The sequence below is a fragment of the Osmia lignaria genome, chromosome 7 (assembly GCF_051020975.1).
Source record: "Osmia lignaria lignaria isolate PbOS001 chromosome 7, iyOsmLign1, whole genome shotgun sequence".
Taxonomy (NCBI): Eukaryota; Metazoa; Arthropoda; class Insecta; order Hymenoptera; family Megachilidae; genus Osmia; species Osmia lignaria.
This window is the reverse complement of record NC_135038.1, coordinates 2,335,625-2,360,693: the sequence shown is the minus strand read 5'-3', so window position 1 is coordinate 2,360,693 and position 25,069 is coordinate 2,335,625. Positions and strand designations below refer to the sequence as shown.

Here is a 25,069-nt window from a genome sequence, read left to right as displayed (position 1 = left end):
TAGGCCGGGACGGCATTCGGCCGGTGCCATCACGGGTTGAGGCAATACTCGGATTTCCCAGACCCAAGACTATCATCGAGCTCCGCAGGTTCTTGGGAATGGTAAACTTCTACCGGCGTAACATCCCGCACGCGGCTCAGACGCAGGCGTTATTGAACGACTACCTTCGTGATTAGCGAAAGAATGACAGGCGTGAGATTGTGTGGTCCAGAGAGGCGGAGGATGCTTTCGTAAGGACGAGGGACGCGTTAGCGAATGCGGCCTTGTTGGTGCACCCTCGGGTGGGTGCTGAATTGAGGTTAGTGTCAGACGCCTCAGATTTCGCCATGGGCGCGGCCCTTGAGCAGCAGAGCGTGCGATCTGATTGGGAACCTCTTGCCTTTTACTCTAAGAGGCTCTCCCCGGCACAGAGGAACTATAGTGCGTACGATCGCGAGCTCACGGCCGTTTATGAGGCGGTGAAATATTTTCGTTATTTTGTTGGGGGTCGGAATTTCGCCATTCTGACCGATCACAAACCCCTTGTGTACGCGTTTATGCAGCGACCTGAAAAGGCGTCCCCTCGTCAGGTCCGTCAGTTGTCTTTCGTGGCTCAATTTACCACCTGTATCCGATATATTCCGGGAGACGAGAACACCGTAGCGGATGGGTTGTCCCGTGTGGAGTCGCTTAGGCTGCCGGTCGAGGTTAGCCTCAGAGAGTTAGCGGAATCGCAGGCCGCAGACGAGCAGTTGAGGCTTGCCTGCGAGACACCTGATTTTCCCCTTAAATTAAAAAAAATTCTCTGGGGACCGGAGCATTCTGCTGTTTACTGCAAGATCTCAGGCGAATCTATTCGCCCATATATTCCTGCCAATCTTCAGAAGGCTGTGTTCGCTCTTTTTTACGATCCTGCCCATCCGGGGGCAAGGGTGTCGGACCGCCTGATCCGACAACGCTATGTGTGGCCAAACATGCATCGGGACATCACGCAGTGGTGTAAACAGTGCATTCACTGTCAAAAATCAAAAATATCAAGCCACGTCAAGCAGCTGCCGGAACATTTCACGGCTCCGGACGGAAGGTTCGACCACGTGCATATGGACCTGGTCGGTCCGCTGCCGGTCAGTGACGGTTACGCGTATTGCCTCACATTAATTGATAGGTTTTCTCGTTGGGTGGAGGCCGTGCCTCTTAGAGATATAACTGCGCAGACGGTTGCTAAAGCATTTTATGATACGTGGATCTCGCGTTATGGTGCGCCCAAGATCCTAACGACGGATCAAGGACCACAATTTGAGTCCCGACTATCACCGCATTGCTCTCGTTGATCGGTTGTGATCGCGTCAGGACAACTCCCTACCACCCCGCCTCCAACGGCATGATCGAGCGATGGCATCGCGCATTCAAAGCGGCAATCATGTGCCATGCGGACCAGAATTGGTCCCGCGTTCTTTCAACCGTGTTATTGGGACTACGTTCGCACGTTCGATTGGATATTGGGGCGTCCCCGGCAGAGTTTCTATTCGGAACTACTCTACGGATTCCGGGAGAATTTTTTCTACCCGACGATTTTTCGCCGGACCCGAATATTTTCTTGGAGGAATTTCGGGAATTCATGCGTTAGATGCGACCAGTGCCCGTGGTGCATAGACACAAAAAGAGTGCGTTTTTCTTTAAGGAACTCCTGGCATGTACACATGTATTTTTACGTAACATGGTATAAAAGGCGTTGGAGCGGCCTTACTCCGGGCCACATAGGGTCGTTAAGCGTGTTCATCATTAATGTCAATGGCGTGGAGCATTCGGTGTCGGTTGAATTATTGAAACCAGCGTATTTATTGCAAGAAGAGTCCGACGTGCCAACCACAGCCGCGTTACCCGTTCAAGGCACTATAGTGCCTCAAAGTACGCCGTTGAGAATGTATGCACGTAAGAAGGTAACGTTTACACAAAAGACTGCGAATTAGTTGTATCTTAGTTTATAAGTTTATTGTAAGTTCGTACAGTTTATACATTTGATGAACATTATTGTTGATAAATATTCAATAAATACAGCGTTGGTACTCGGGGAGGAGTCTGTGGGGACTGGGTTCCCCCACTCCTTCTTCGGGCTATCCAGTACGTAGCAAACTTCAGATCTCAACGCGCTGCTGATGAATTCCCTTCCGAGCCACGTTTATATCCAGAGCATTGCGTTTGATCATTCCAACATATATATAGTGCGGCCGAAAGCCCACACACTCCCGACGCGCGCGCCATCTCTGATCAGCAGGAAGAAGCAGGCGCATCTTTCACGCCCTTTGTTTTAGCGTCTCCGATGCTCACATCATTCTTTTCTCACCAGTTTGTGGTCACGTGTCCACGAGGCTCAAACACGCGCCGAGAACCTCTGATCGATCATTTTGCAAAGGCGCGCAATTCCAGTAAAGACGCATATTACAGCTCAACATGAGTTCTCATTCGCCCAGACACACACCACTCTTTGCTCTGCGGATACGGTAAACATACATCGCACTCATTGTGAAGAACTGACTTCCCTTATGACTTGTCGCTGACTACCTCTCATACCACAACCCCCCCCCCCCCCCCCCCCCCGTTCAGGCTTCGTTTTTGAGAAAGTGTCGGCACTTTAGGTATATGTCAGGTATGAAGCAGAAATTTATCTTTCTTCCTTCATTTGTTTTTATTTTATTATAAATGGTACATGTGTCTATGATGTTTAGTATTATATTTGTTACACGAATTAAGAGTTTACTGGTATTTTCATCTTGAGCAGATGTTAAAAGTAAATATTATGCATTAATATACTCTATAAACTGTACTAGAAAAACATTGTTTACTGTTTATACGAAAAAGTAATGAACAGTGATATAGGATGTCCTAAGCTTTTCGATATAAAAATTCACTAGTGCGTTTTGTAGATCAAAATAAGACAAATATCATTAACAAAATGTCCATAGTGGTTTATTAAATATTTACATCGTGTTCCATTTTTCTACTATAACTTGGTAATAAACCATTTAAGAACTTTTTGTTACTATTTATGACATTTTAGCCCTATTTTTACCTATACAATCTACCGACGAAGCTTGTACGAAAAGATCTAGGACACATAAGTCGTACAAAAAAGAATCAGTACTAATTGTAAAAGTACAATAATTATTGTAATATTTTAATATTAAAAAATTATGATGAATAAATGTACAGTGTTTATGTCATACAAATCTATCAGTACGAAATTTTTTTCTATGAAACTTGTGTTATTTTGGTTTATTGAATTGAACATACTTTTGAAGTTCCTTGAGATTCGTCCATAGCAGCTGCTCGCCTTTTTATACCTTCTAAATATACTTCACGATTAAATAAACCTCCGCCCAGAGGAATTCTGTAAGATAGTAGTTGAAGAATTTTTTTTTTCAAGTATTATTTTTGCATAATGTTATCAGGAAATACATACGTATCAATACCAGGTCTTATGATAGTCTTAAAAACACCCCATACAGGTTTGTGATCCGAAGTACAAATACTTGGAACAGAGTCATAAACCAAACATTCTATAATGCCATCTTTATGCGAATTAGAATTTTCATGACTAACTCTTCGCATATATCCTCTTGTGTAGCCTTTTCCCTTAAAAAGAATTCGATCAGTATATGCAGGTGTGCGTTGTTTGCTACTCGAGTCAAAATTTTGTGTTCCGGGGTCATATTTATAAGTAGGAGGAAATGTAATTGGTGCTTCTTCAAAACCACGTAAAACGGTTCCTTCATTAAGAATTGTTCGTAATTGGTCTTTATTTAAATTTACAGGTGACTGCTGAGGAAAGCATGTATTCGTAACCCACTGGATAACCTCTTCTCGTGGCTGAGTCAGTCGAAAATTTAAATCACCACACCAGAACACACAATCAAAATTTTGAGTCACATCTAAAAGTAAAATATTTTTCTTAATGTTTTTGTATAATATAACAAGAACAAAATGTATGAGACATTAATATTATACCTTTACTTTTATGTTTTGTAGGTAAATCTTTAGGAAGATCAAGATTTCTAACTATCCTTTTAATATCGTGTATTCGTTCTTTCACTTTATCTTGATGCGCAGTCAAATGCGCAGTAATAAAAAGAAAGCTTGTACCAAATAACATTAAAGCAATCGCTACCGCCCCCTTCGTCCTAAAAGCAGTGCCTGTTCTAGTTGAAAAATTGTCGTCTTCAGGAATAGAACAGAACCAGATTAAATCTCTTCTTAAAAAGATAGCAAGATGTAACGTTCCTAAGCTAGTACTACAGAGTAATACATGAGAAGGACCAAGAGTCTCTTGTAAAGCTGCTTCCCATTCATTTCGTTCAGAACATGATTCTTGTGTTCCAATCGCTAACAAATCTGGTACAGTTTCTATATCCGAAGGTAGCATAAAATCATTCAACTGTTTTGGAGGATTTTGTCCATTCATATTCCATGTTCCAATAAAAATTTTTAATTCACGATTTGGTAATACTTTTTCAAGTTCTACTGGCCCAAGCAATGAATTTGCTGCAATTCTTCCATGAAGAAAATTTCTATGTAAAAAAAATATAATATTTATTTAAATAGAACAGGATTGATTGTTCACAAGCAACGATGACTCGAACTTCTACTACCAAGTTACCATAGTACCCAGCTTGATAGAAGAAGGTATCTTCCCACCAAGCGCGCGGCGGCGGAGGCTCCGGAGTTATATCACTTAGATCCCGGAGCCTCTGCCAAACGCCGGAGGAGGTCGCCGTGGGGTTTTAGTTAGTAGGAATCTGACACTCCCCTGCTGCCCTCCCCCAAGGGACGGCGGGGGGTCTTATGCAAGATTTCCCCACGATAAAAGAAAAAAAAAAAAGAAAAGGTATCTTCCCACCAGGGCGCTGGATAATCTTTTACACAGGCTGTCCTAAAATTAGGGTAAGATCTGTGAAGGGATGATTGCTGAGGTCATTCTAAACAACTTTTTCCTTTGCCAAAATGTTGGTTAAGGCTTCGTTTTCGAGTTATTAACGAAAAACACTGGCCAATCAGAGCGCGCGCTTAGCACGAGCCGAACCGCGAGAGTGCAGGTATGCTCTGCATCAGGGTTAGGCACGTATTCTACAGTATATTACGCTACTTAGTTTTATATCTATTATACTCCAAGTGGCGCCATCTCTACATAACATTATGTACTATAGATACCAAACAGACGTAGTTATCCATAGATCTTTATTTACGATATTTATTATTAAAATCAGGGAGTTCCGCAGTTATATCTCACCCTCTAGTTAAAATAAAGCCATGAAACGAAGTTTTGGCGGCAGGCCTCGCCATAAATATTGGGAAAATGAAAATTTTCTACCAATACAAGAGGAAGGGAAAACAGTTGCGTATTGTTGTTTTTGCGAACATGTCTTGATTCAAAATTAATAATAATAATAATAATAATAAAATATATTTCATATTTTCTCTTATTATTAACAAATTTCATTATATCTAAATATAATCTAATTGTAAGTATATTTTATTTAACATACTGTCAGTAAATATTCTCAAAAAATCATTTTTCCAATAATGAATAACGATTACTTACACAAGTATTTTTATTAGTAGAGGAGTTCATTTTTTGGGGACTATATTCTGTATTCTGTAACATAAATACATCTTTTTAGATAAATTAAGGCTATATTGTGATTATTTCTTTATTTTGAGTTTAACCGCAAACGGCGAAAATCTGGTATTATACGTTTATACGTTTTTAACCGTATCTTACCGTAAAATACTGTAAAATGTAAAAAACCCTAGAATACGCTCGGATGACCCAACCCTGCTCAGCATTCAAACCGTGGTCGTGATCAAGTGCATTAGCACCACGTTGATATAATAGGATTCGTTGGAAAGAAGTTGCATTGAATAATGAATAAAATAAAAAGAAAAAAATAATATATGTCGGAGCGTTCATTAGAAAATATTTATAAAACGTGCCGTCTGAACGTTCATTAGTAAATGTTTATAAAACGTGTCCGACATGGGCCAACCGAAATTTCGTTCCAAGAAGTAGATAACGTCGAAACGTTTGGAAAGAAGGAACGTCGCCCTTGCCTCAATAAAACAATCGTCAACGGACCGCGGTCGCGATCGGTCGAACGGTTTTCATTTTTTTACCACGTAGTCGGTTTCCAGTAGTGCCTTTCCGCGATTACGTTAGTTTTCTACCAAAAACATCAACGCGCCCAGGGCCCTGCCGGTCACTGATTACAAACCTAAGGCTCTGCCGGCAACCAAAAACGTCATCTATCGTCTCTGTCGACCTCTGAACGTGTCCCTGTGCAGTGGATCCAACGGAACCTGATTTCTATATCATCACACGCAGTACACTCACACACAGGATTTTTCCCTTTATCGAAACATCATCAAGGGCTTTTTGTGCCTTCGGGCTTTTTCCTTTGCATATCATAACTGTAAACTCTTTATTCAACACCACACTAATCTCTGATTGATTGATATTATTCAATAATTACGATCCTTCCCCGAATCATCACCCGGGCTTATCGCTCTCGAGTGTTTAGTAAACTCGAGATCTAAAATCAAAGAGGGAAACGAATTTAAAAGAGCGGACGTCGAGAGGACCAGCATTCTTGTTCTAGCCTTGGACGAAGCAAGATCAAGTAAAAATTCTAATTTCAAAAAGATTCTTATTCATCGATGTTGCGTGAGCGCGCGAATAAAGGGTCTCCTCGTTACACGGGGCCCGTCCGGGAGGTGCTACCGCCTCGCGTTCTTTTTCGTTAAGTAAATTCCTCGTGCGAGCGACGCGCACCGCGTCGCCATTATGTATTGCGTTTTGTACAACGATCACGGTTGCATCTCGCTGCGAATTATTGTACATTTTGGAGTTTATTTGTGATCTATCGGCGTCTGTAAAGTGAAAGGAAGTGTTCCCTCGTCACCCCGGGTTATCGTAAACGGTATTCGGTAGCATGGAGCACGGTTCCTCGCCAATTCCGGCGAAAACCGAATTTTCGAACTCCTCGACGATGCCACGTGTTGGTAATCCGCTAACGGCCACCTCCCTCTAACAATTCAGCCTTCAATATTCGAAACGGACACCTCGGTTTTCATCGAGACGGTTATATTCGGACTTCCGCGTGAATTTCTCAGGTCATAGCTCTGTGTGTGTGTGTGTGAACAAACAGCGTGGGTAAACCTCGAGTGTCGTGCCGAGAAAACGAATTTTAATTATTGCCCGCGTGACCCCCGTCGCAAGGTGTAACAGCCGGCCTCCTCAATTTTGACTTTTGGTTTCGTTTAATAAATTGACCACCAAGACTACCTCGTGTGTTTTCAGTTTTTTTTTGTGTGTACGGACGCTACCCCGACTCCCCTCGCCTTCTTGAGACAATCGAAAAGATTGGAACCGTTTCATGTTGAAGGGTTCCGACCGTACAATATAGGATTATCTAAATTGAGTGTCACATCTTCAAATTGAAATAAAACGCAAAGTATTTGATTTTTGTATGGTTACTTTATTTTAATGCAAAGTATATTTTATGACATTAATTATGAAAAACAATATCATTCAACGGTTCTTCTCCGCTTTGTTTCGCGAGCTTAATACGTTTGACCTTTAATGGATGAGTAATTTTTCACGAGGAGAAGACATCAATTGCCACCAAGATCGGGTGATTTAACAACATTAGACCTTTTTTATGGGTGTTGCCTCGCAGACCCTTCAGGTCCCGGCAAACAACCATCAGGTAAAAATTATACAAAAGGTCATAAAACCGACGCCTGGTCGACTACCCTTGATTGGGGTCGCGTACCGTTAGGCGCTCAGCACTTACAAATTAAGGAATTTCCAAAAATTGTGGAAAAACCCACGGCAACTCATCAACTGCTTCACTTCTACTCTTTCACATCCCCCACCACATTTTCTCCACCAATCAGCAATAGTTCTAGGCATAGATCATTTCCTTTTATACACGCACTCGAAAAAAGCAGAACCAGAACTCTGACAACTTTCACGCTAATAACACCTCGGAAACATACACTCTCATCTTGTGTATCATACAGTTAGTTATTAAAATACAATTCATATTAAACAAATCAACTGTTCCCAATTACTTAACGTAAAACAATTCTCGAATATTAATTTATTCGAGGATAACTGGGACATTTGAGATCGACACAACGGTCTCAAGTCGCAATATTATACAATGGGGTTTATGGAAAGTGAAGTTTACGCCAATAACACTGTGCAACAAATTTTAGCTTTCCTTTTGTGTTCCAACTAGGTGATTCTTATAGTGTTTTGTACGCTGATTACGAATCTGTAAACCGTTTTGTTCCTATACGTATAGTTTTTGGGAAATTTAATTTTGAAAAAAAAACATTTTTCAGTTTTAAACAAATTTTCTGATGTAATTATAAAAGATATTGAAATTTTATTTACACTAAAAGATTCTGTAGACTTTCCTGAATACAACGATACCTATCTTTAATACATTATAAATGTTTAAGTATGTTTAAACCATCATTGAACGTGGAGGGCCCCGATTTGGCACCAATTTTTTAGAATATTTTTCAATTGGATTTTCAATGGATGCAAAACTTAGACTGGACACTGTAGTAATGTCAGATTAAGGGGGTAGACACGACACATGACCTCTCCGTTTCGGGACGTCGGTATTACAGCAGCTTTTTCGTTGGGCCTGGTGGATCCACTTGCGTGCAGTGATGCCAGAACCGTGGGACGTGGGACAAATCTTTACCCTCTCCACGACGTCCCACGACGTCCCAGTGACTCCCCTACCGCAGTTGTTTCATCTAACCCAAGCGCGTTGTCCCACGTGTCCGTGTGAGCTCTGCGGGTTTGACAGAGTTCGGCTGCTCTCGTCATTTCTACGTTATCGGCTCGATGCTCAAGCCGCTAAAGCACGTGGCAGCAGCATCGACGAATCGACAAAATAATATAATTACGTCCATGGCAATATGGCTGAATTAAGAAACCAGGAGAATCAGTTCGAATCCCGATTTTACGGTTTCAGTTCTGATTCTTAATGCATTAACGTTTTTTTAATACATAAAAATACATTTTTAATACATTAATACTATGAAATACATTAACTTGGGAAGCAGTTAAAAAAAAAAAAGGAGTTGAACTGTGTTACGTTGCGCGCGAGCAACGGCGCGCAACGTAAAAAGGGAAAGAAAGAATGATTAAAGAATGAGTGAGTGGATTTTTAGGTAGTTAAATTTCAATTAATTGGTTGGAATTCAACCCCTAATTCCTGCTTCCCTATTTTAGCGCGATGGTTGGTATCGCTGCCACCAGTCTCGAGCGTATTAACGCTCTAGACAAATTAAAAGACGAAAGACAAAATTGATAAGATATTAAAAGATTATAATTATTAGCCTTTCGTTGGGTTCGTTCAGCGCTTGGTCCCGTACGGGACCCTCCTTGAATCTGGGTATGTTGGTAGGCGTGTTTTAACTGAAACGTGTGAGGTGTGTTCGAAATAAAAGGAAACTGTTTAACTAAATGAAACTGGTTTAATCGTGAATGAAAATCAGGTAATTGCCTAAATTATGAGTTCAATAATTTAGAAATTTGGTTAAATTGAAAATTACCAGTTCTGCAAAAATGTGAACAAATGTAAAGATGCTTAAGATTAGTTAACAAGGTATATATATATATATATATGAATATAAAACACTCTGATATCACATTTGAAACCGGCGAGTATATTACCGGGCGCGTAAAAATGATTATAACAATTTCGCTCTCCGAATTTAACTATACGATTGGCGGTTTCCGCCTGCGGTGCACCCCAGCCTGAGAAATTCTCGTAACTCTTGAAAGAGCTGGACTAAGGTGCCCTTCGGATGATGGAAAGAGACTGGAATTGCGAAATTGTAATAACCGAAAATAGTATTTAATATTGGATGATATCAATACCTCGTACGGTGGAACGATCTGACCTGAGGAATTCTCGTAACCTTGAAGGGCTGGACCAGATCGCCCGTTTTGCCAATCGAATAAACGTCGTGATCGAAAAATGTAACTGAAACGACTTACCGTTACGGTGTACAATAAAATACAAGGTAAATTGGCTTGCTAGGTTTGGTGTAATCGCTCGATGATCTGGAACACCAAAGAAACGGTAAGATCGTCGATCACTGCACTTGTCGCGGCGAGAAACGGATTATTACGGACGAGTACGTCGACGAGAGACAAACGAATAACGATTTACGATTAATTACGATTACAACGAATATAATTACGCGGGGTGAAGTTAGTACGAAGAACTACGCGAGCAAACGATTTAAAATCGGAAAGAAAAGATAGAAAATTTAGGTAGAAGGAAGATTTTACGTGCGCGTCTGTGAGTCCTTATTCAGAATACCGATTATTTTAACTCGCACGGCACTCTGCCTCGCTACGCGGAGGACTTTACCGCAGAGAAAATATCGCGAATTTCCGAATAACTCTGTCTCTCGGACACACGGGCTCCCGATCACGTACTTACGATTGATCGATCAAGAGTAACCAATTTCGTGCGCGATCGACGGCCGAAGGGCCCGTCGCGCGAACATCGTCCTTGGAGGGGACGGTTTGGCGAATCGTAGCCCGTTTTCGGAAGTGTCGCGTGCCCGGTGATTGGCTAAGACGCGCGAGCTAGACGAAGATCTTTCATCCCCTTTCTTTGGTGTTCCTTCCTTTTCTCATTCGTCGCCATGATAGTTTCAACGGTTTTCAGAAACTACGCAGTATTTCTCGTTATACATATAATTAGTTAACGGCATTTATTCGAGATGTAACTATTAGTTCAATTGGTGTGCAATTTGAGATTTGATATTGAAATATAAATTAAAATTGAAATATCGGGTTTGATAGGAAACCGTCGTTCGTATATCGTGATTGAATTATTCATCCCGATTTGCAATAAAACAGTATGATTTTATATGTTTAACAGCGGATGATGCGCTTACGGTGGTTGTAACGCCGTGGCGTATTATGCAATCTATCGCGCATTAAAACTACCGCCTCGATATATTCGGTATTTCGCATTTTATAAATTTTAAACAATTCTAGATCTGGCGAACGTTTCCTCGAGAACGTTCCTTTGTTCAAAATTTGCCGTTATCGCTAGGCAGTTCTTAGAATTCCGATACAATAGTGTTTATTGCTTCGAACGACCCTTGATTTTCGAACGGCGGTCGAACGTTCGCGACGTTCGCTTTCGTAAGGGTTCTCAATTCTTACTTTCATTGTTTAAATTTGTTTCATCCATCCACTCCCTCATACTATTATTACAATCAGGTAGCGATGATCCTTGTTGGACCGGCTGACGCTTTGTGCAACAGAGTGAGAAAGAGGTTCCCAACAAAAGAGTTATTACGATTTTCCCGTTTCTACGCAGTTACCAAGGGAAATTCCCGAAATGCGAAGCACTGGCTAACTGCGTAGCGCTGGTGTTATTGCTACGGCTCTCTCTCTCTCTCTCTCACTCGAGCTAACCCGAGTTTTTGTGCGTATTAACTTCCCATTACAATGGCTGGCGACGATAGTTTCAAGGAGGGTCACGTAAACTATTGAAAAGTAGAAAATAGAAACGACCTTTTCGCGTGTACCTCGCATGAGGAATTCTCGTAACCCTCGAAAGAGCTTGACGAGATACACGGTTCCAGGGTAGAGCAGGTAAAGAAGAGAAAGCGATAGAGGAAGTCAAAAATAGAAAGGAATTAAACTCAAACTCTTCCCTGTACATCCCTGCATGAGAAATTCTCGTAACCTCGAAAGGCTTGACAAGAATGTACAAGGTCGAGGAGGAATGAAAAGGTTGGCGGAAAACCGAAACACCCGCCCATACGCCCCTCACATGAGAAATCCTCGTAACCCAAAAGGGCTTGATAAGGGACGCAAGGCGGATAAATTTCAAATTTTCCGCCGGGACGTAACAACTGCATCTTTCTTTGATATTTTTTTTAATATTTAAGTTTTATATATATACATATGTATGTACGTACATATGATAAAAGTACATGATACGGAAGTAATTTCTTCAATTAGATATTATTGTTATTCTAATTACAATACGTAAATCCGAAGAGATACGAGGAAAATTGGTTAGGTTAAATTGTAAGGATATAAAGAAATTTCAATCTTTCACGGTTTGTTAGTTTTATTTCTTATTCCTTACAACTATTATAATTTTATTCTCTGAATGATCATTACAATGAAAGATGGATTAGATACAATTGGATTCCTCATTTAATTTGTTATATACATATCAGGTTTTTTGCAACTATTGCAACTGGTCCACGCTTATACGATATTGTATATTTTACTTTCCTATAATACAACAAGGAAACAAAACTATAATATAGTGATTACCATGATACAATAGAAAATGTTAAGCTTGCTATAAACCTTAGGTTTTTTTTGTGTACTTATGCTGCACTTTCGCTTTGTTGCTTTATAATGACTAATGACTGATTTTTCTTTTGAATGAAACTTTCACTAGCGTATTGATGAAATTTCTCGATTAAAACAAGATCAGACACGACATAATTTGAATTATCCTTAGTTTATATATTTGCATTAGGTTTTAAATAAATAAGTAGATATAATGCAAATTATGTCGTGTTTGGTCTTATTTTAATCAGAAGAACCTTACAATTACATTGGTAAAAGTTTCATTTAGAAAAATGAAAAATAAAAAAGTTATGGTTAAATTAATATTGTCTCACTCAAATATTTTTTCTAGGGCCCTTTAATTCTCGGACCGCTTTCTCTTTCGCTATTTGTCCTTTTCTACGCTCGTCAGCATTCAAGAACTCGCTCGAGCTGTGTCGTTCTGCCAGCGTCACATTTTCCTTACTTATTCATCGAATATTTGGGTGTAACACAAAATCAAGAGAGTCCAGTATAATAACACATTCTATGCTGAAAGAATATACTAAGTTATCTGTCTAAAAAAATTTTAATAAATCTGACAACAGATTTATTTTCGGGCTGCTTTTCTTAAGTAATCAGCATTTTACCAGTCTCCTGTACGGATCGTGTGTAGCAGTTTGTAGCAGTTTGTAGCAAACTCAACATGTTTTCGATATTACGTCGAATACACAACCGATCGAAAAATATTAAAAATCCAGGATATTTTGTGCCGTTTTTTATATGCTAAAGGCGATTGACATGAAATAAATGACTAACAATGAATAGTATAATAAAGGTGATCGCTGTTCATCTATTTCCTTTCTATGATATATTTCTTCCACAAGAGACGGTTTCCTAACAATTTACAGTACAGTAAAACCTGGGTATATGCAAGACGTCCGATCAAACTTCGACACTTCGCTTGGATCCCAATCTCTCTTGCATATGTATATCCAGATTTTACTGTACTGTAAATTGTTAGGAAACCGTCTCTTGTGGAAGAAATACAGGATTGCCTCGAAATAAGCAAGTGGTCTCTGCTTTGAAATAAGCAACTGTTCGGTCCCGAGCCACTTGCTTATTTCGAGGCAATCCTGTACATCGTAGAAAGGAAATAGATGAACAGCGATCACCTTTATTATACTATTCATTGTTGGTCATTTATTTCATTTCGATGGCCCTTGACATATAAAAAGCGGCACAAAATATTCTGGATTTTTAATATTTGTCGATCGGTTGTGTATTCTACATAATATCGAAAATATGTTGAGTTTGCTACAAACTGCTACACAGTTGGTACACAGAGAATGGTGAAATTTTGATTACTTAAGAAAAGCACTCCGAAAATAAATCTATTGCCAGATTTATTAAAATTTTTTTAGGCAGATAAGCTAGTATATTCTTTCAGCATAGAATGTGTTATTATACTGGACTCTCTTGATTTTGCGTTACACCCAAATATTCGATGAATAAGTAAGGAAAATGCGACGCTGGCAGAACGACACAGCTCGAGCGAGTTCTTGAATGCTGGCGGACGTAGAAAAAGTACAAATAGCGAAACAGAAAGCGGTCCGAGAATAAAAGGGCCCGAGAAAAAACATTTGAGTGAGACAATATTAATTTAACCATAACTTTTTTATTTTTCATTTTTGCTAAATGAAACTTTTACCAATGTAATTGTAAGGTTCTTCTGATTAAAATAAGACCAAACACCATATAATTTGCATTATTTTTACTTATTTAAAATTATAATTCAAATTATACCATGTCTGATCTTGTTTTAATCGAAAAATCTCACAAATACACTAGTAAGAGTTTCATTGAAAAAAAATCAGTCATTCATCATTACAAAGCAAGGAAGCGAAAATGCAGAATAATTACGCAAAATAAGATAAGTTTTTAATAAGTTTAACAGTTGATACTGTATTATTACAATTACAGTAAAACCTGGATAAATGCAACGAACGAATGCTTAGGTAAATGCAACCACTGGGTCCTAATCTTGGTTGAATTTATCCAGGTTTTACTGTACCAAACTATATTTTTATTTGTTTCCTACATATATTATAGAAAGATAAAATATTCAACATCGTATAAGCGTGGACCAGCTGCAACAGTTGCCGGAAACCTGATGAAATATATAGTACAAATTAACTAAAAAATCAAACTGTACTTTTCTGTCTTTCATATTAATGACTATTCACAGAATAAAATGATAATAGTTGTAACGAATAAAAAATAAAACTAACAAACCGTAAAAGATTGAAATTTCTTGATATCCTTACATTCTATCCTAACCAATTTTCCTCGTATGTCTTCGCATTTACGTATTGTAATAAATAGAATAACAGTAATATCTGATTGAAGAAATCACTTTTGTATCACGTATACATACATATGTATATATATAAAACTTAAATATTAAAAAAAATATCAATAAAGGAAGCAGTTCAACTCCTTTTTTTAACTGCTTACCAAGTTAAGGTATTTCATAGTATTAATGTATTAAAAATGTATTTTTATGTATTTAAAAAACGTTAATGCATTAAGAATCAGAACTGAAACCGTAAAATCGGGATTCGAACTGACTCTCCTGCTTTCTTAATTCAGCCATATTGCCATGGACGAAATTATATTATTTTGTCGATTCGTCGATGCTGCTGCCACGTGCTTTAGCGGCTTGAGCATCGAGGCGATAACGTAGAAATGACGAGAGTAGCCGAACTCTGTTAAACCCGCAGAGCTCACACGGACACGTGGGACAACGCGCTTGTGTTAGATGAAACAACTGCGGTAGGGGAGTCACTGGGACGTCGTGGGACGTCGTGGAGAGGGTAAAGATTTGTCCCACGTCCCACGGTTCTGGCATCACTGCTTACGTGTTCTGTTACGAACTTGAAAGGTTTGATTCTCAGCTGGCGTGCGCACAACACGATCTAGAAAGGCAACAGCGCCTCAAGTATTTTTACAAACACGTTCAAATGTTCATCTCGCCAGAGGCATCGCGACGATAGGCCTGAAGACCGAAAGCGAAACATTGGCGCGTGTTTAAAGTGAGATGTACAGTGATCATGCTATCCTTCTTTCAACCCAAATGATAGAATTGTCCCGCTCCGATAAATTCTGACTGACCATCGCGTGAATTTTATACAGGGTGTTCCGTAACGCAGTTTCACTATCTGAAGGGGTGGTAGGTGGGGTGATTCTGAACAACTTTTTCCTTTACGAAAAAGTTGTTTGAAGCTTCCTTTTTGAATTATTAAGCAAAAACACTGACCAATCCGAGCGCGTACAGCGCGCGGGCTCAAGGACGGCAGCGTTGGCTACGAAAGCGGGGCTTGATGTAGGTCACGAACGAAAGGCGCGGCACAATAAAAAAATTGAATTGGTTGAACATTTTTAGTCCTTCTTTAGAATGAATACGGAACCTAGCCTCTTGTTGCCTGTCATAAAAAAGGAAATTCTAAACATTCTAAACAACAAATAAAAATGTTTGAAATGGAGGGTATACTTCCGGAAGGCCTCCCCATCATAGGACAACCAAACTTCGGATTTATAGTAATTGAGGGACGAGAAATCGAATGAGACCATTTTAAGAACTGGCAAATAAACCGTTCTCGAGATATACAGGGTATTCTAAAAATGTGAGACCCCTCTATTATCTCGATAAGAACGCATTTCCACGGAAAATGACTAAAACAAAAGTTGTAGGGGTCGTAAAGTATTATTTTGTAGTGACGTTGAACTTAACCTTGCAGGTTAGGGTTAGGTTAGGTTAGGTTTAGGTTGCCCCGTCGCAGCCAAACTGTGCTGCGGCGGGTAGAGAGGACGATGGCCATCAGGGTCGTGAGGGGGTACCGCACGGTCTCCCACGCGGCGGCGATGGCTCTGGCGGGTGTCGTGCCTTTTAAGCACGAGGCGGAGGCCGGCGCCACGTTGTATTGGCGCTTGCGCGGCCACCGCCAGACGGGCGAGGCACCGCCAGAGCCGACGGTCGAGCAGGAGTGGAGGCACCAGGCCCGGCAAAATGCCCTGGACCGGTGGCGCCGCGAGCTCATCCAGAGCGGCGCAGCCGGCCGGCGAGCGGTCGGGGCGGTCCTGCCGGTTATCAACGAATGGCGGGACCGCGGTTTCGGAAGGGTCACCTACCGGACCACGCAGGTACTCACCGGGCACGGCTGCTTCGGTGACTACCTGTGCCGGATAGGTCGCGAGGCGACGGCGATATGCCACCACTGCGGGGCGGGGCGGGACTCCGCGCAGCACACACTGCAGCATTGCCCAGTGTTTGCGCGGGCCCGTCACGCCCTGGAGTGCGAGGTGGGCCCTGATCTCTCGCCGGAGGCTGTAGTGAGAGCCATGCTCTCCGGCGAGGATCAGTGGCGGGCGATGACCTCATTCTGTGAGGTGGTGATCGCCCTTAAGGAGGACGCGCCGTCGGGGTAGGCCTCCCGACGGCACCAAAAGCAGCTGAAGTGGACGGGGCGGTGGGCCGTGAAGCTATTACATACCAGGCCCACCGCCCCCACCGGCAGAAGAGGATGGGGGAGCATCGGCTCCCCCGAAGAGGACTAGACGGGGAGAGGGATTTGCCCTCTCCCCATCAAAGGATATGGCGGCCCCGCTAGCATGGCGCGGGGCCGCCGGGGCCGGGGCCCCGGTCGTCATTGCACGCGGCCCGAGGAGTAGCCGGCGTCGGGTGTGGCCCCCGACGTCGGCGGAGTTGGCACGTATGGGGGAGGGTCAAAGGTCAGACCCTCCCCGAGATGGGGCGCAGTCGCGCCAAGGGCGGGGGGGTCCCGGAGTGTTCGTAAGAGGTCCCGGGGCCCATGTCTGTGAAGTTGGCATATCATTTTCCAGCAGATCAAAAATTAAAGGGAGTTCTTTTCGCATGCAGTCGAGTTCTATAGTTCCTGATAGTTTTTAGTGATAGTTCTGCTGATTTTATCCAAAAAAACATCGATCGAAAAAATGATCTGCTAACTTCCCGTAGCAGATCATTTTCCGACAGATCACAAATTAAAGGGAGTTCTTTTCGCATGCAGTCGAGTTCTATAGTTCCTGATAGTTTTTAATGATAGTTCTGCTGATTTTATCCAAAAAAACATCGATCGAAAAAACGATCTGCTAACTGCCCGTAGCAGATCATTTTCCGGCAGATCACAAATTAAAGGGAGTTCTTTTTGCATGCAATCGAGTTCTGTAATTCCTGATAGAATTACTGCGTATAGATATTGCTAGCTATACGAATTGGCGAGAAATATATAAAAATTGAACTTTGAACAAAATTAAGTATAGTAAAATAAAATAAACTAAACTAATATACATCATCTCTTTATTATCCTAAGCAGATGGAATAAAATAACATAAAATAAACTTGGGTAGGTTTACTTGTAACAAGCGGTACAGTTAAATAGAGAGATAGAAATGAAAAGAAATATAGTAATGACTGAATACAAAGATACAAAATATATTTTCTCTAATATGAGTTGAAACGAATACATATTGAACTAAAAAGACTTTTTCTTATACATACTTATCCTAGATAGAATAAAACTAAACAATAAAAAATGAAAAGCTTTCTCTTATATATATTAAATCATAAACTAAAACCCAAAGGCCAGAAACTAAAAACTAAAACTCTAAACTAGGTATTTTCTCTTCCCTGCGCTAGACTAATATAAAAGAAAACTTTTTAAGAAGGTTTGTTCGGCACCAACGTTAATAGAAAACAAACATAAAAAATATAAAAACAAATATAAATGGAAAAAGAAACGAATATAAAAAATATATGAAAAGAAGCATTATAATAGAAATGATTACTAATATTAAAGTTAAAGTTATATCATAAACTCGTTATTGTTGAATATCGCATATTGCATATGTGATTACATGTGGATGTATAATCGTATTGATATTAATTGTTCCCCTTTTTTTAATTAAGTCGTCATATTTGTACCAATATTCACCTGCTAATGTATACGCAACATAGTGCTTTTTCTCCTTACTATAATCGACTATACCGATTAGTATATACATTTTCTCACCGATCGTCACGATTTTTTTAAGTGAATTCAGTTTGTGAGTAATGAATTTATCTTTGTTCGGATAATTACTGTCACTCACAACAGAAGTGTCGATTATCAGGTGCGGCCCATATTCTGTCAAAATCGCTGTTTTCTTTTTACAGTTAAAACAAGTCTTTTCAATTATTATACAATCATCGATTGCTTCTTGTATTAGATGTAGACCACCGCAAAGAATCATATCAATGTTCACGTCTAATAATTGAAATTTTTTGTCATTAACATATCCGCAGGAACATTGAATCTTATAAGAATGACTTGGTTCTTTTTCAAAAAGAAACTGAGCTAAATGAGCAGCATTGCATTCAGCAACAAGGCGTTTTATATTTCTCGTGTAGGTCGTGAGAGTGTTTTGAAAAATTGGAGTCATTGATAATATCTTAGCTCTTTGAACATAATTGTCTTTTGTTATTTTTTTTGTATTGCCGACATTCTGAGCAAGATTTATAATTGGACAATCGGATGACTCTATATTTCCGCGATAGGTCTTATTTGCTAAAAGCCCACTGACAACGACCTGAAAAATCGAATCAAAAGCACACGTTTGCATTACATTTAAACTGTAGTCATTTACACGCACCGGTCCCGAAATGTTTCCGTTTAAAAGAACTGGGATTTGACCTATTTTGGAATCTTTAATATAGTCCCACTCGGGGCAATCATCTAAACACGTCGGTTTGGCACGTTTTCGTTTCGGTAGATCATCGCTTTGATTCTTAGGTTTTTTGTTTTTATTTAAACCTCTCCATTCTTCTTGAACATTCCATTCATTGTCAGCTGGAATATTTTCGTCTGTTGTAAATAGCTTTTCTTTATAAGGTATATCATTTATTACTTTCGATGAATCGAAAATATAATTATTATCGTTTATAGTAGAGTTTTGAGCATCGTCGAAACAGCTCTGTAAGGTGTACCATTGGAATCCTTTGACTTTCTCTTCTGTTATTGGCGATACGAATTTTGCTGAAGTCTCCTCTGATATTAAATTACTTGACTTATCTTTCGTATTATTATTTGGAGTACTACATACATTTTTTGGAGATACACCAAACGAGATCTCAACATTTTTAGTAGCGTGCTGAAAGTCATTTACCTCTTGCAACTTTGTAGCTTCAGAATCACGTTCTGCTTTTGGGAATTTATAAACATCGGTGTTATTTTGCTCTTCCGATTTTTCATTTGGCAGAGCGTCCGATTCTTTGCAGCGTTCCTTTAATTTATCATCAATACGCTGTAGATGTTGAAGCACGAATCTATCTATCCGCATCGGAATTTCACCTCTAAAATCACGATTTTTTAAATCAGAAAATTCTGACTCAACTGCAGCTGAGGTAGGGGTTGCCGAGCCTCTCCGGAAGATGGGCACCATAATGTTAGTCCATAGTGGTACATATGGAAGCAAGTATCTTTTTAGCTTTTTCGCGAAGTCTACATTATAGCATGCGTTTATCACATCACCGTTCGTCGACTGATCAGCAATATCTACTGCTGAGTTATATAAATGCTCACTCCACAATTTCCAGCCTATTTTCCCAACTTTATTTTCTTCAGGGTTCTCTTCTGCATCAAATTGTTTTTCTTCATCAGTTTCGGCATTAATCTCATCATCATCATCATCATCATTTTTCAATTGTACGCCTTTTATTTTATCGTTTAAAAATCTTAGTCGTTCAACAGATGGCAGAGGCTCGTTATTTACATTTGATCCTATACATTTGCTGAGGGAAACAACGATAATCGATTCTATAAAGTACGACAAATCTTCTAAATTTGAAATTTGAGTAGCTTTTCCAATGCATTTTTTATAAAATCGCCGTACTAAACACTTATCTTTTCCTTTTAGACTTGACCATTGCGTAATCATTGCCGAGAGGTGACATATGTCTAATCTCATAAAAGTAGATGGCAACGAAGTCGATTTGTTTACAATAGCATTATAACACTTTTGTAAGTAATCATTAAAGCTTGAGCATCTGCCAAATATTTCTGCAACTGCAATCAATAATGACCAACCAAAATCAGTAACGACGATAGGTGGGATTGGTGCGTTTGTAGCAAGAATTAAGCGCAAAAAATTAGCTACAATGAGAGATCGTTGATCAGCGGAAACCATCTGGAACGTGGGCATGCTACCTTCTTTTGTCACGAGTACACACTGATAAAGAAAAATGTGTGGCTCGTGTGATTTATCACGCTTCGCAATACCGCCTGTAGCATCAATAGCTAATATTGCGTTTGGATCTTTACGACACCGGGATATATATATCTGCAATTGTTCGGGTCGCCAATAAACGCAGTTAAATTTTAGCAATGCGACGTGATGTATGCATCCAACAAACATACCATATTCAGCACTTTTTAATAAATTTAATGCAGGATTTGCAAATTTTAAACCGTATTTGTCCAAAAGTCGCTGTTCTTTAGCTTTTCGGACAACTTCATTACTTGGCAAGACCGGTGGGTTTTTATCTCCAAATTTCTTTATACGTCCAGCTTCTTTTCGACGCCAAGTCACAGCATCTGCGCATCTATTAATAAGGAAGTCAGCAACTTGGAGACGACGTACGCCTCTCAACTGCCTTCGTTTTTTTCCAGAATGAGCTTTAGGTCTAATGCCATTAATGTGACATTTGAGAATAACATCGACGTTTTTTGCCGGTTCTTTTATCAAACTTCCGCAAATTTTCGCGCTACATTCGCAGCAAAATCCCTCAAATGTCAAAAAATATTTTGCAGTTGCACTTCGGTAGACGTTATTATTTTTAAAAACAAACACACAATCGAGATGGTGCTGTATCCAAATTGCTTCAGCAACTATGTCCGCCCACCCTTCTCGCAATTTCCAATACGTACGCTTACCATATATTTTCTTTTGGGGTCGGATGACGAGCCATTTTTCTTGTGATATTACAAGATTAATATTAATCGAGATAAGACTAGTTTGAGTATCTGTACTTTGATCTACATATTCTGTTGTATTAAAATCATTATTGCTTATAAAGTTAGTCGATTCTTGCATTCGAATATTAAATGTTTTTAAAATAAAATCTTTAAAACCCTGACGATTATTATTAACGATCGTATGAATATGTTTTGGCGTGATCCTCGATCCTTTATCTGCCATAAGTTCTGAAATTCTCTGATAAACTTCATCGGAAGGTGGAAGAACGTGCCCTTTTTTATCAATAGTACAATACTTAACATCCGACAAAAGTTGTTGTAAAATAATTTTATCATATGATAATTTCCTCATTTTTAAGAGGAATTTTTCTTTCTAAGAACAGTCTCATACGCTACGTGTATGTGCATAATCCCAGCGAGAAACAATCGCCGCGCGGTCTCCTGTCGCCAGCTAATGGTGGGGGATGCGCAGATCGGTCGAAAATTGGTAGAAATGAAGAGTAATTTGTTTAACAACTTTTCTAATTATTTTCATAATCAGAATTTTTGGAAAGGCATTATACACACCAAAAACTATACGCAAACTATTTCATAATAAACAGAACTATCGAAATACGACCAGCATATTATATCTATATTCAAAAATACGAGATTTCCGAGTAAAATAATTGTTTAAAAAATTTTCTAATTGTTCTTATCATCAGAACTCTTTGGAAATGTAATGTACGTCACCAGAACTACACGAGAACTCGATTACAATTAACAGAACTATCGAGAATCGACTAGCATATCACCTGTATATACGAAAATCTAAGTTTTTTGGGCAAAATAACTATCACCTCTGGTCTGCTGCTAATTTTTGGATAAAATCAGTAGAACTATCACTAAAAACTATCAGGAATTATAGAACTCGACTGCATGCAAAAAGAATTCCCTTTAATTTGTGATCTGCCGGAAAACGATCTGCTACGGGAAGTTAGTAAATCGATGTTTTTTTGGATAAAATGAACAGAACTATCATTAAAAACTATCAGGAATTACAGAACTCGACTGCATGCAAAAAGAACTCCCTTTAATTTGTGATCTGCCGGAAAATGATCTGCTACGGGCAGTTAGCAGATCATTTTTTCGATCGATGTTTTTTTGGATAAAATCAGCAGAACTATCACTAAAAACTATCAGGAACTATAGAACTCGACTGCATGCGAAAAGAACTCCCTTTAATTTGTGATCTGTCGGAAAATGATCTGCTACAGGAAGTTAGCATATCATTTTTTCGATCGATGTTTTTTTGGATAAAATCAGCAGAACTATCACTAAAAACTATTATGAACTATAGAACTCGACTGCATGCGAAAAGAACTCTCTTTAATTTTTGATCTGCTGAAAAATGATATGCCAACTTCACAGACATCCGGGGCCCTCCCTGCAGCCCAGTGCAGGTCACCGTGGAGGTTTTAGTGGGTAGAAATCCCACACTACCTCCTGCCCCTCCCCAGGGGGGCGGGAGGTGTCTTAGGAAGATTTCCTCCACGTATAAAAAAAAAAAAAAAAAAAAAAATAAAAGGTTAGGCTTAGGTTAGGCGTAAGGCACCTGGTGGGTGTAGTCGCTAACCCACACAGGGTAGCTTTTTCGTCCCTAATTCAACATTCCTTACGCCGACAACGGGTCAGGTATTGGGTTTTCCTTACCCGAAAACGATAATTGGCACGCCCGTAAAGATAATACTTTACGACTCCTACAACTTTTGTTTTAGTCATTTTCCGTGGAAATGCGTTCTTATCGAGATAATAGGAGGGTCCCACACTTTTAGAATACCCTGTATATCTCGAGAATGGTTTATTTGCCAGTTCTTAAAATGGTCTCATTCAATTTCTCGTCCCTCAATTACTATAAATCCGAAGTTTGGTTGTCCTATGATGGGGGGGCCTTCCGGAAGTTTCCCCGAAATGGAATAATTAATAAAAATTTAAAAACAATTTAAATGAAACTTATCCATTCGTTCCTAAATTAACCTGCTATGCTGAAAGCAGATAATTGCCAATGGGTCACTATGTCGATCCTGAACATTCAAGGAGGGAACACATTACAAAGAACAGCTGATCTCCAGACGAGATCATTGAACTCACTCAACCATACGATCACTATCACCTTTCACAGAATTTTCTTTCAGGTAAATAAACATTTTTATTCACTGTCACGTTGCTATCGGACTGGATACAAATGAAAAACATGTAATATTCCGCACTAATTCATAACGTTTTCACTACGTTATTGGTCTCCCTTTCCAACTTCAAATGGGACTGCCAGCTTGAATGTGTGAGGTCTTTTTCACTCTTTGTCTTTTTCTACATTCGAAAATAGGTCATGGTTCGTGGTCATAAATCTGTTATTCTGGATAACCAAGAGTAACCGAGGGAGACTCGTGTCGACCCTTTGAAGTCACCGAACGTAGAAAAAGACGAAAAGCCAAACAGACCTCGCAATAATCAAGCTGGCAGTCCCATTTGAAGTAGGAAAGGAAGAAACGTCGTGAAAACGTTATGAAGTAGTGCGGAATATTACATGTTTTTCATCTGTGCAACGTGACAGTGAATAAAAATGTTTACATATTTACATGAACGAAAATTCTGTGAAAGGTGATAATGACCGTGTGGTTGAGTGGGATCAATGATCTTGTCTGGAGATTAGCTGTTCTTTGAAAGTTTAGGATCGACACAGTGACCCAGTGAGAATTATCTGCTTTTAGCATAGCAGGTTAATTTAGGAACAAATGGGTAAATTTCATTTAAATTATTTTTAAATTTTTATTAATTATTCCATTTCAAACATTTTCATTTGTTGTTTAGAATGCTTAGAATTTCATTTTTTACATTAGGATAGGCGACAAGAGATTAGGTTCCGTATTCATTTTAAACAACGACTAAAAATGTTCTACCCGTCCAATTTTTTTATTGTGCTATGCCGACGGGGTGCCGAGCCGTTCGTTTGCGACCTACGTCAGGCCCGGTTTTCATAAATGACATTGTAGTCCCTGAGCCCGCGCGCTGTACGCGCTCGGATTGGTCTGTGTTTTTTGTTAATAACTAGAAAAATAAGCCTTAACTATCATTTTGGAAAAGGAAAAAGTTGTTTAAAATCACCTTAGCAATCATCCCTCTTTGGCTGTAAAGGTAGTCGCGTGACACTCTGTATATCCGCGATGATCCCACTTGCAAAAATTTATGAAATTTGTTGTTTATTAACCATTTAAATTTGGTCAATATTTTTTAGGTTTATGGTTATTAGCTAAGTAACAGAAACCCAAAATCACCTTACATTATCCTAAAAATATTACAGGTTCCACTAAAAAGTGTGATATAAAATCATTTTTAACAAAAAACAAATCAGACTTCGAAATGCACTAAAAAGTGTCAAATAATTTCTATTTCATTTATACCAATATTCCATAGCTATTAATAATATCTACTTAATCGTTAAATAGGATACCAAATACATTTCGAAGTTTTCGAAGGCAGCGCAAAATTAAAAATACTCGAACAAACGATGCTGCCAATAACGATTTGATTGCGGTATGGCAAACTTGGTAATTAATAAGTCGTAAGAGAAAAATTATAGGTCCGGCTGAAAACATTTGTAATTGTAACGATTGTATGAGAA

The 25,069-nt window shown here is 39.4% G+C and overlaps 1 protein-coding gene across 5 annotated transcripts in view; it reads right to left on the bottom strand.

Annotated features, from left to right (window-relative positions):
• Window positions 1–2,576: 2,576 nt before the first annotated feature.
• INPP5E (Inositol-3-phosphate synthase) overlaps window positions 2,577–25,069 on the bottom strand; it is a 70,923-nt gene continuing 48,430 nt past the window's right edge. For all 5 annotated transcript variants that reach the window (XM_034336260.2, XM_034336257.2, XM_034336258.2 and 2 more), the window contains 3 exons: window positions 3,985–4,544; window positions 3,440–3,908; window positions 2,577–3,367 (listed from right to left, as the gene is read on the bottom strand). In XM_034336260.2, coding sequence (XP_034192151.2) covers window positions 3,253–3,367; window positions 3,440–3,908; window positions 3,985–4,544 — 1,144 coding nt within the window. In that variant the 3' untranslated portion in view covers window positions 2,577–3,252. The remainder of the gene's footprint in view (window positions 3,368–3,439; window positions 3,909–3,984; window positions 4,545–25,069) is intronic.